Genomic DNA, 13341 nt, shown 5'->3' on the forward strand with positions numbered 1-13341 from the left:
GAAGTGGAGGGTCTTCACCACTTTCATAATTGTGCACAGGCCCTCAATCATTCTACCATTTAAAACAAATATTTATTTGGCTGTGATATATCTTAGTTGTGGCATGTGGGATCTTCAATCTTCATTGTGGTAGGTAGGATCTAGTCCCCTGACCAGGGATCAAACCTGGGCCACCTTCTTTGGGAGTACAGAGTCTTAACCACTGGACTACCAGGAAAGTCCCCCAATCAACCAATTTGAATCAACCCTTCCTGTCCAGTGTTCGACTTGCTCCCCAAAAGCATTACACCATCTCCTAGGAGATGGGAGTTGAAACCACACCTGGTGGGAACAACCTTGAGCAGAGAAGTCCCTATCAAAAGTCTCCCACCTTCTTGGGCACAGGATAATCCTAGAACACTATGTCTCCATGAAAATTTTTATTTATTTATCTATTTATTTAGCTTTATTGAGGAAATACAATTAAAGGACTAATTTTTTTTAATCCCTTTTTAAAAATTTATTTATTTTATTTTTGGTTACACTGAATCTTTGTTGTTGTGTGGGGGCTTCTTCTAGTTGCAGTGAGTGGGGGCTACTCTTCATTTTAGTGCACAGGCTTTTGTGGTAGCTCTTCTTGCAGAGCACAGGTTCTAGGTGCATGGGCTTCAGTAGTTACAGTATGCAGACTCAGCAGTTGTGACTCATGGGCTCTAGAGCATGGACTCAATAGTTGTGGCACATGGGCTTAGTTGCTCTGCAGCATGTGGAACCTTACTGGACCGGGCATCGAAACTGTGTCCCCTGCATTGGCAGGCAGATTCTTATCCACTGCACCACAAGAGAAGTCCCTAGGCTAATTTTTTGTGCTGTATTCATTGAGGAAATCCTGGGTTCTCCTGTACTCTTGGAAAACACATTACATAAGAAAAAATGCGACCTTTGGAAACTGCTTTCCAAGGTGTAATATCCCTTCTGCCCTTTCCCATCTTCTGACTCATACTTAGAGATGAAGGACAAATCCAACGCAGAAAGAGAGTCCCCCAAATTGTTGAAATTTTAACAACTTTCTTGCAAAAATTTCTGTATCCATTATAAGTGGACCTATCCTTTGACTACTTTTAAGAAATTGATTATTCCTTTTTCATTTAGATAATGAAAACTAGAATAAAATCAATAGACAACAAGTTATAGGGTTAGATAAATAGATCAGTAGTTATGACCTATGTTTCACACTGACATATGCTGTTTTTTACATCCAAATAACACTTGGAGCAAAAGAAAAAAGTACATAGGTATAAAGCTTTTCGGATAGGATATGTATGCTGAAAATTAGGAAGTGCTGATAAAAAATAAAAGGAAGCATATAAATGGAGAGGCATAATTGACTTATGAATTTGAAGACTCAAAATAAGGGAGATCAGGTATCAATTTTTACAGAATATATATATATTTAATAAAATTCTATCAAAATCTCAGCAAGAATTTTTGTAGATATAGATACACTTATTCCAAAATTTATAAGGAAAGAAATAAAAAAGACTTAAAGTATTTAAAACAATTAAAGAAAAACTAACGTGTCACTGTACTTCATGTTAAAGTTTAATATTTGGCTACATTAACCAAGAAGCAATGAACATCCAAAGGAAAAAAATAAATATATATGAGTCTTGACCCAAATTTAACCCCTTATACAAAAATTAATTCAAAGTTGGTCACTGACTTAAATATAAAATAAATATTCATAAAACATTTAGAAAAATTTTGTAAGAAAGAAAATCCCTAGAAACTAGAACTAGGTAAAGAGTTTTCAGGTGACACCAACAGCCGAACTCAGAAAAGCAAAAATTAATAAATTAGACTTATCAACTTGAAAAAATTTAAGAAGTTTTAAAAATTAGAAACATTTACTCTGAAAAAGTCTCTCTTAAGATGTAAAGACAAGCTGCAGGCTGGGAAAATCTATCTGCAAACCACACATGTGACAAATGCCTTTTATTTAAATTATATTAAAAAAAAAAAAAAGCACTCCCTAAACTTAACAGTTAAAAAGAAAAAAAGAATCCAGTTAAAAAACAGGCAATGGGACTTCCCTGATGGTCCAGTGGCTAAGACTCCATGCTCCCAAGGCAGGGGGCCCAGGTTTAATCCCTGACCAGGGCAGTAGATCCCATATGCTGCAACTAAGAATTTTCGTGCTGCAACCAAAGATACTACATGCTGCAATGGAGATCGAATATCCCATGTGCCACAGCTAAGACCTGGGAGAGCCCTAAATAAATAAATAAACATTAAAAAAAAAAAAAAAACAACAGGCAAAACACGTGAACTGACATCTCACTAAAGAGGAGCACTCAGGTGGCAAACAAGAGCATGAAAAATGTACATAATCAACATTTAGAAATATGCAAATTAAAACTACAATGAAAAACAAACTAACTGAAATAAAAAATAGTGATGACACCAAATGTTGATGAGGAAACGGAAGATCTGAATCACTCATACACTGCTGGTGGGGATATATTAAAATGGAGCCACTCAGGAAAACAGTCTGGTGTCTTCTTACAAAAATAAACACAAACTTATCCTACAACACAGAATTGTGTGCTTGAGCATTTACTCTAGAAAAATAAAATCTTACATTTAATTATTTATTAATGATAATTAATCTAAAATTACTTCAGAATAAAAAGCTTTTTAAAAAAATTGCTGAATGTGAAATAAAGATATCTTAAGACAAACAAAAATATAATAATTATTATTATACATCAAATACATATAACACTATATGCCTGACACCATTCTAGATACTTTACATATATTAGCCTATTTAATCTAATTTAATTTAATATGAACTTCATATTAAATTAACCTAATTTAATATGAACTTCATAATTTTGATTAAATAATCCTAATTTAAGGATGAGGAGGTGAAAGTAGACAGATGTGAATAATACTCAAAGGCTCAAAGCTTTCAAGCTTAAGGAGAATTTTCTGTGAGTAACCAATAAAAAAGAAACAAGAGAAAAGACTTACACATAGCTATTAATATTTAAAAGTTTATAAAAATATTTTTTTAAGTTTATAAAAATATTAACAATAAACTAAAAAGAGGCAAATACTCAAAATGTGACAGTGAAAACACAGAGTATTATGTTATTTGTAAAAAATGATAAAGAGCAATAAGGACAACATGGAGTTTTCAAGACTTCAATGGGCAAAACAGAAACAATCAGAACCATTGCAGAGATTTAGTAGCCAAGAAAACAAACTTGACAAAAGATTTGTTCCTGCCTTTGCCATTTCCCTAGTAGACTTCCATTTCCTCATCTGTAATACTGTTTTAAGGGGTCCAAATGAAGACAACGTGAGGTAATGTCCAAAATGCTTAGCATGGAGCTGTAACACAGTCATCAACAAATGGTAGCTATCACTACTTCATAAGATGAAGTATGACTCTCCAACAGAGGTTTAATCTCAATAGCAATTAAAAAGAAATTAAAATTATAGTACAATATCTTTTTTATTCTTTTGTTCTTACTCAGCCTCATTATTAGTGCAGAAAGATACATTATGAATCTTTTCTGGGAGTAATTTTATAGGATTCATTAAAAATCCAATCCACAACAGCATTTCTGAGACTTTATTCCTAAAATAAAAATTGAAAGATCAGAGCAAGCTTAGATATGTTCAGAGAAGTCTTGTATATACAGTTAAAAATGGAAAGCTCTAAATATCCAATAATATTGAAAATGTATGAATTACATATCCATGGAACAAAGAATGTAAGGTGGGATAACATAAAGAAAAGCTATCATTGGTTCTCTCCAGACTAGGAATTTTTAAAAACATTTTTGCTGTTTCCCAACTGTCTTACATTGAGCATTTGCATTTTATATTAAAAGACAATACTTAAAATAATTTAGAACACACCTGGACTGTGTACTTAAATAACAAATTGAATGAGACTTAAATTTGTGAATATATAGTCATAATACCAGATAAAAGGATTTAAAAAGGGAATACTTGGTTAAATAAGTTATTGTAAAACCCTGCAATGAAATACTATATAAAGATAGTAATGACTTTATAAATTCATAAACCTTGCAAATTAATAGGATATCAAAGACCACTGTTAACATGAGGATTGAAAACCCCCATACCAGATGTTCACTCAAATGTCATTACAAGCATACTTGGCAATATGTTCACAATAGGAGTGTGGAATGACATTATTTTGGCAAAAAGTCAAGCTTTTTGTTGACTTTTGTTCCCAGTATCAGCAATGTTCTGCCAGAAAAAAATATAAGTTATAGACCATGTATATAGTATCATACATAATCTATACATCTATACATGTATCATAATATTTCCTTATAGCACAAGGATGGATAAAACTAAAAATAGATTCAGAAGGAAATAAAGTACAGACACAGATTAAGATATAGATTTAGATATAGATGGAGACAGACATAGATATATAAATATATAGATACAGATGTACAACTTTGGAAGAAATTTTAATGATAAAATTGCTTGAGGGCTGTTTAGTTTATGAGTCCATGAGTTTCATTTCATGTTTTTCTTTTTTCTAACGTTTTCTACAAAAACTATAGATTTTAGTCAAATATGTATTAAAATAGAACTATGTACAATATGCTATTTTTCTCAGATCATTCTCAATCTCCTCAGTCTCCTCAAGAGTTGTTATACAAAATATGAAACACACATATCTTTACATCCTCTTATTATAGACATGCATGTCGATAGGATATAAATTATGATATAATAGGAATAACTGTAAAATCCTGGAATCACTGATTCTAAGAATGTTATGAATGAGAGACACTGAGGCACAGAGGTTTGTATGTAAAAGAGGTTTGTTTCAGAGCGGGACAAACTCAGTTAGGTGTAGCTGAGCAAAATCCCAAGCTAGAGCACTATTCTCCATTCATCTAATTCTGAAGATTATACTATAGTGTTATTAATTATAGATGACTTCTGAAAATCAATCTGTCCTGTTTCAGGGTCTTTGAAGGAGGTTGCTTACTTAGTCAAACATGGCTTCACTCTGCCAGGTTGTTTTGACAACAGTAAACTAAATTCTGCAATCTCGGGGTGAACTTGTTCTCAGACAGGACTCACTGAGCTATTTCCTAGTGTTTCAGCTGATCCCTCCCACCACTTCCATAGACTTCTTCACAGATAGCTAGAGATTCTGAAAACTCACATCTTGTGCCAAAGTTATTTCTGCTTTATAAACAACACATGGGCTACCTGCTCCCAGATTTGCTTGGTCTTGATCCCATAAATGATGGGGTTCAGCATAGGTGAAGCAAGCATGCAGACATTAGCCAACAAGATGTGGATATGAGGTGGAATGTGGCAGCCAAACCTCTGAGTAAGGATTGTGAAGATTCCAGGCCCATAAAAGAGAATGATGATACAGACATGGGAGCCACACGTGTTGAGAGCCTTGTGACGAGCATCTTGGGAAGGGATGTGGAAGACAGCATGGAGAATCAGAATGTAAGAAACAAAAATTAATAGGACATCCAAGACCACTGTTAACATGAGGATAGAAAACCCATACCAGATGTTCACTCGAATGTCATTACAAGCATATTTGGCCAAGCCAATATGTTCACAATAGGTGTGTGGAATGACATTATTTTGGCAAAAAGTCAACCTTTTCAAAAGAAATATTATGGGGAAAATTGTACAATAACTTCTCAGAAAGGCAATCACACCGATTTTCCCAATTAGTGTGTGTGTAAGAATAGTGGTATATCTCAGAGGGTAGCATATGGCAATATAGCGGTCAAATGCCATCATTAGCAAGATCCCTGACTCAGAGATGAAGGTGGAATGGATGAAGAAAAGTTGAGTGATGCAGCGATCCAGGGAGATCTCCTTCATATTGAACCAGAAAATGGCCAAGGCCTGAGGGACTGTGCATGTGGAGAGGACAAGGTCTGCTCCAGCCAGCATGCAGAGGAAGAGGTACATGGGTTCATGGAGACTCCGTTCCATGAAGATAATGAAGATGAGCAGGCTGTTCCCAAGCAGGGCGATGACATAGGAAATGAAGAAGGGGATGGAGATCCACATGTGCTGGTCCTCAAGGCCAGGGATGCCCAGCAAGTGGAAGACTGTGTGGCTAACACTGCTGTGGTTAGAAGCAGTCATACCTGGAGCAGATGACATGGGACTGCACTTCTTATTCACAGAGATCGAGGAAAATATATATTCTTTAATATATTTATTAAGAGGGATCATACAAACACTTTCCAGTATTGTTGCCTGGAGAATTCCATTGACAGAGGAGTCCGGCAGGCTACAGTCCGAGGAGTCCCAAGAGTCAGACACGACTTAGCAACTAAACCACCACCACCACCATACAAACACACTTTGTGACAAATATACCAGGAGCTTTTGGCCTATCTCACACTCTCCATCTTTTTTGAACATGCAAATCATAGGAAATAGGCAAGGGTGAAAGAATATGGTCTGCACGCCATTGAGTGATAGCCAACTACACTTACCTCCAACTAAATAAAGAGATGCTATTATATGTATTTCTCTTTCAAAGAGAAAATTTAAGTACAAGGAAGAAATCAGTATTCATGTCTGATAAACCCGTGAACATATTGACACTTGAACTTGACCTTGAAATGATGAGCTTATCATAAATTATGAATGAGAAGTGAGACATATGATAGCACAACACAAGGTAAATATACAGATTACTGCAATAAAGGAAGCTCCTGGAACACTTCCAGCGCATAGTAACAGGCACTTAAGATTTTCATAGGGGGTTGTACAGGCAGATATCCATGATTGTTAAAGGCCTTGATCACAACTTACACTTAGACTCCATCTTTTACGTGGGGAGTAGCCATTAGATGTCTTGAAGCAAGTAGTTTACGATTATACTAGTTTAGAATGATTACCCGTGAAAGTTTATTAGTATTTGACTGAAGAGTCTGGTGCTAAAAGATTATTCATATTCCAGAAGTAGAATGGATCTAAATATAATAAAGCCACAAAAAGTCACTGATATTTATTAAGCATTGTTTTATACCAGGGATTGTAGTATGCAGGTTAATGTTATGTATTCTTTATGTAGGGAGTAGAAATCCACTCTAGGAAGTGGATGTTATCTCTGTTTCACACCTAAGAAAAGTGAGACTCAGAGACTATGAATCACCTGTCAAATTTCACAATCAACAATTGATAGAAATGAATTTAGATCTTCTAACTTCACTATCTACAGTTTGCTTACTTGTGAAGGGAGTCATGAAAGTTTTAAGGGGTTACATAGACAGGGTTTCCATGGCAGAGATGAGGCACCCGTGATGTTCCCACTTTAAAGGGCTAAACTTAGAAATAAATGAAATTGGAAAAAGAAAGAATTTATTGCTGGAGGGCAGGGGGTTGCAGTAGTTGGTACGTGGAATATTCTTCAGTTGACAGAAATGAATATATGATTTCATCAATTACTTCCTACTAAACACTTTTCTTCATCCATGAGCTTAATCATTCAACAAGTACATTTTGAGCAGTGACTATATTTCAGGCATCATACCAGGTGCCTGAGTCCTATTTAGACAGATGATTTGAGAGAATGGTGAATATGTAAGCAGATGAATTTTGTAAAATGTTCCAGGTGTAATGGACCCAGATGATACTTCTGAGAAGACAGCCATGGCGATCTACCTTTCACAGAATGAAGAGAAATGAAGCCAAACAATGAATACCCTCTTCTTGGGGTTTCTGAGAATATTTAAGGGATATCTTAAAATATCTACCTCAGTGGCTAAGGTATATTTTATGCTCATTATTTCTTCCACTTCAGCTCCTCCTCTTAGTGACCCTGATGTATCATTCTGGGGAGGAAAATTGACTCCTAGTTATGTTATCTTTCAAGATTCCCTGTTTCCTCAAAGCTCCTTAAAATGTCTGGTACAGGGTAGGTGACCACAGTCTCCTGCCATTCTCAGGGCTCCTTTCATAGTTTTCCAAGAGGAGACTATAGTCTAAATAAATATGTTTTCTGTTTTCTCATCTCTCATCTAATTATTAGGATACTTGTCATTTATTGAATTGTTTCTCATTATTTACCACACTTCAGGATCCTTCATCTAGCCCCTACATGCTCTCAACATCCCTTTCCAGATTCCATTCCCCACATCTGCTATAACCAATCAGATCTGCACCTCTGGTCTTTACCACTCCTTGTCCACATATATCAATAGTCTCCAAGAGTCCTGTCCCTGCTGGCCTGTCTGGGACATGACACTGGCCCAGTCCTTATCTGGGTCTTTCCTGGTGGCTCAAATGGTAAAGAATCTGCTGCAATGCAGGTGACCTGTGTTTAATCCCCGAGTTGGGAAGATCTCCCGGAGAAGGGAATGGCAACCCTCTCCACTATTCTTGCCTGAAGAATTTCATGGACAGAGGAGCCTAGCGAGCTAGTCCATGGGGTCTCAGAGTTGGACATGATAGAGCAAGTAACACACACACACAGTCCTTCCTTGATTCTGGAACAACCCACTCAACAGATATTGAATTCACTCACCAGCTTTCGGCTGAGATTATAGAATCAGACAGACAGGAGATCTGTTATGTGACGGTCAGGAGTAGGGTTGTTTATCTTCCTTTGTGGAGCCCTTGAGGGAAGCACATCAGGACTCCAGGGACAGAGCTGTCTCTACCAGCCTCACCCTCTTCCCACGTGGGCTAAATCACTATGACCATTGCCTATCTGCCACTTTCTTCTACTTCTCTTCATTTTTGCTTTTCTCAGGTTTTTCTGATATAAAAGCCTTTTCTACCTAATCTAGCCTTGCTACAGGCTCATTTTAATTAATATGAAATCTATTTTCAACAGGAATATAAATAGTTGTAATTTGAAGGCACCAATGATTTTTCAAGTTTTGCTAGTCATAAAAAGGATTACACTGAAGTTATACAGTATTCATCCCCTGAGTTTTTATAAGTTTCAAATTTGAGTCATGAATTATGTTTAACTATTACCTGAGGCAATATAAAAATGCATGCTTAAAAATTCATAGAAGAGTCATGAGTCTTTATTAACTTGGACATTTGTATTTCTCTTCCCTGCCTCCTTTAACTGCATTGAGTATTTTCAATTTATGTTAATTTTTGATTGTGATGTATCTAGATGTAGCATTCCTTGTTTTTTATACCATGAAGTTTTTCAAGAGTTTTGAACATGTAAATTTTTGATTTTTACCTAAGCTGCCAGATTTCAATCTTTCTCTCATTTCACTTTGGGATCCCAACTACATGTGGTCTTGTGATATGGTTGCATTATTATCAAAGAATTTTTTCATTTTTTCTTTCTTCTTTAGTTGGTTAATTCTATTAATAAATCTTAAGGTTAATTACTAGAAACACAATTACCTTGGTCAAACAATAACTGCATTTGTATACTAGTTTTACTAGATATTGAAAATTCCCTCATAGTGATTGCACCGTTTTTGATTGTTACTAGCAATGTATAGGGGCTTCCCTAATGGCTCAGGGATAAAAGAATCTGCTTGCAGTGAGGAAGATGTGGGTTCAATCCGAGTCAGGAAGAGCCCTTGCAGAAGAAAATGGCAACCTACTCCAGTAAGAGTGTCTTTTTTCTCATAATCTTTCCAGCAGAGTGTATTGTCAAGTTTTTGAACCTTATCAACCTGCTACTTAACTAAATGTGGTTGACCATGTACAAAAATGGCTGTCAATCATTGTTCCATCTGCTGTGCACACACGCCACTCCCCTATACATGAGCAGTAGCCTACTCTTCAACCCTCTGAATTAAAGATGGCCTTGTGAGTTGCTTTGATCAACAGAATAAGTTTGAAGTGATGTGTGAATTCCAGGGCATATGGACCTTGCAGCTTTCATTTGCCTTCTTGGAACCCAGTAGCCATTCAGAAAGCTTAGGATAGATGAATAAAAGACCATGTGGACAGAGATCATAATGAGGTCAATCAAGGCACAACAGCACATGTGACTTCAAAAGATATGGAATAGTGAAAGCAAATTTGGAAAAGAACAAAAGATAGAAAACTTAATACTAACTTATTTCAAGATATATTATGAAACCACAATAACCAATACATACAATACTGATATCCAGATAGATAAGTAGATAAATGGGAAAGGACAGAATCCAGAAAAAGATTCACATATATATGACCAACTGAGACATGATGAAGCTACAAAGCAATTTCAATGGAAAAGGATGTCTTTTCCACAAACAGTGCTTGGAATGATTGGATCCATATACAAAGACATGGATTTTGGCACATACCTTGCACTACTTCTTTTTTAAATCTCAAAGCAGTTCATGGACTTAGTATAAAATCTAAACTTCTAGAAAACTAAAGAAAAATTCTTTGCGACCTTTTGTTAGGAATGTTCTTAGATAAAACATCAAAATCAAGATCCATAAAAGAAAAACTTGCTAATTTGGACATTATTAAAATTAAGAACTCATCCTCTTTGAAAGACTCTTAATAAATAGAGTAAATAAATAGAAAAGATAAATATTAGAAGATATATGCAAAGCATATATATAATGAGAAACATATCAAGAATGTATAAAAAACAACTCAAAACTCAGTAATGAGAAAATAAGCAACAATTAAAAAAAATGATCAAAGACTTGAAAAGACACTTCATCAAAAAAAAAAACACACAGTTGACAATAAGAAAGAAAAATAAGATATTCAGCATCCCTAGGCATCAGAGAAATTCAGATTCAAGTCACAATGAGATATTTCACTTGTGCATCTATTAAAACACTTAAACAAAATCAAGTTATAGCAAGGATGTAGAATAACTTCTACAATGATAAAACAGATGTTAAATGGTATAATTACTTTGGAAAATACTTTGGCAGTTAAAAAAAAAAAATTAACCATTTACTACCTACCATACAACTGAGCCAGACATCCTGGAATGTGAAGTCAAGTGGGCCTTAGAAAGCATCACTACGAACAAAGCTAGTGGAGGTGATAGAATTCCAGTTGAGCTATTCCAAATCCTGAAAGATGATGCTGTCAAAGTGCTGCACTCAATATGCCAGCATATTTGGAAAACTTAGCAGTGGCCACAGGACTGGAAAAGGTCAGTTTTCATTCCAATCCCAAAGAAAGGCAATGCCAAAGAATGCTCAAACTACCACACAATTGCACTCATCTCACATGCTAGTAAAGTAACGTTCAAAATTCTCCAAGCCAGGCTTCAGCAGTATGTGAACCGTGAATTTCCTGATGTTCAAGCTGGTTTTAGAAAAGGCAGAGGAACCAGAGATCAAATTGCCAACATCTGCTGGATCATGGAAAAAGCAAGAGAGTTCCAGAAAAGCATCTATTTCTGTTTTATTGACTATGCCAAAGCCTTTGACTGTGTGGATCACAATAAACTGTGGAAAATTCTGAAAGAGATGGGAATACCAGACCACCTGACCTGCCTCTTGAGAAATCTGTATGCAGGTCAGGAAGCAACAGTTAGAACTGGACATGGAACAACACACTGGTTCCAAATAGGAAAAGGAGTACGTCAAGGCTGTATACTGTCACCCTGTTTATTTAACCTATATGCAGAGTGCATCATGAGAAATGCTGGACTGGAAGAAACACAAGCTGGAATCAAGATTGCCGGGAGAAATATCAATAACCTCAGATATGCAGATGACACCACCTTTATGGCAGAAAGTGAAGAGGAACTAAAAAGCCTCTTGATGAAAGTGAAAAGTGGAGAGTGAAAAAGTTGGCTTAAAGCTCAGCATTCAGAAAACAAAGATCATGGCATCTGGTCCCATCACTTCATGGGAAATAGATGGGGAAACAGTGGAAACAGTGTCAGACTTTATTTTTCTGGGCTCCAAAATCACTGCAGATGGTGACTGCAGCCATGAAATTAAAAGACGTTTACTCCTTGGAAGGAAAGTTATGACCAACCTAGATAGCATATTCAAAAGCAGAGACATTACTTTGCCAACAACAGTCCGTCTAGTCAAGGCTATGGTTTTTCCTGTGGTCATGTATGGATGTGAGAGTTGGACTGTGAAGAAGGCTGAGCACCGAAGAATTGATGCTTTTGAACTGTGGTGTTGGAGAAGACTCTTGAGTCGCTTGGACTGCAAGGAGATCCAACCAGTCCATTCTGAAGATCAGCCCTGGGATTTCTTTGGAAGGAAGATGCTAAAGCTGAAACTCCAGTACTTTGGCCACCTCATGCGAAGAGTTGACTCATTGGAAAAGACTTGGATGCTGGGAGGGATTGGGGGCAAGAGGAGAAGGGGACGACAGAAGATGAGATGGCTGGATGGCATCACTGACTCGATGGACGTTGAGTCTGAGTGAACTCTGGGAGTTGGTGATGGACAGGGAAGCCTGGTGTGCTGCGATTCATGGGGTTGCAAAGAGTTGGACATGACTGAGCGACTGATCTCATCTGATCTGATCCAACTGAACTATTTCACTACTGTGAATGAGTGTGTGGGTATTAAGTTGCTTCAGACATGTCTGACTCTGCGACCCCATGGACGGTATAGCCAGCCAGACTCCTCTGTCCACGGGATTCTCCAGGTAAGAATATTAAGAGCGGCTAGCCATTCCCTTCTCCAGGGAATCTTCCTGACCAAGAGATCAAAGCCAGGTCATCTGCATGGCAGGCAGATTCTTCACCTCTTGAGCCACTTGGGAAGCCCATTATCATTGCTATCTATAATGTGAAAGATACTAAGATATTTAACATTATTTTTTTGAACTGTCTTCAAAATCTTAGTGTACAATTTATATGTATGATACATCTCAATTCAGACAAGTGTTCAAGAGCCACCAGAACCTCTTGGCTACCATAATGGACAGCCAAGCTCTTGATATTCAACTCCTTGATATTTGTTTCCATCCTCACAGCCACCTCATCATAATTTTATAGTTGGCGCAAAAAGCATACATCACCTGTCTACCAAAGGCACTTATTCACAAGCTGTTCATGAACATAAAGAAAAGGAAGTATGGAGAAAGTAGAAGAAATCATTCTCTTCCTAAAAGTGCTTTATATTGATTATTTTCTCTTTACATTTTCCCCACATTCTGGCAGAAAAATCTGTATTGGTTTGGCCATTTTCTTCCTCTCCCCTGTTTTTATTTCAATCCATTTAGAATAATTTTTTTTTCAATTAGTATCTTCGATTTTTAAAATCCACAAAGTTTGTAGTGAAAACTGAAGTTAGAACCTTTCTTTAAATTGAATTTAAAACCACCAAAATTAATGTTTTAGCACTCAATCTTATATACTTACACAAAAAAACACTCAATGGATTTTAGCACTCA

At 36.5% G+C, this 13341-nt stretch overlaps 1 protein-coding gene across 1 annotated transcript; it reads right to left on the reverse strand.

Moving 5' to 3' along the window:
• Window positions 1-5223: 5223 nt before the first annotated feature.
• On the reverse strand, window positions 5224-6519 carry LOC133226741 (olfactory receptor 52B4-like). Its single transcript, XM_061380619.1, has one exon. It carries the CDS (start codon window positions 6256-6258, stop codon window positions 5224-5226), a length of 1035 nt encoding a protein of 344 aa, XP_061236603.1. The 5' UTR covers window positions 6259-6519.
• Between the last annotated feature and the right edge of the window lie 6822 nt (window positions 6520-13341).

Source organism: Bos javanicus, chromosome 15 (assembly GCF_032452875.1).
Source record: "Bos javanicus breed banteng chromosome 15, ARS-OSU_banteng_1.0, whole genome shotgun sequence".
In the NCBI taxonomy this organism is placed as follows: Eukaryota; Metazoa; Chordata; class Mammalia; order Artiodactyla; family Bovidae; genus Bos; species Bos javanicus.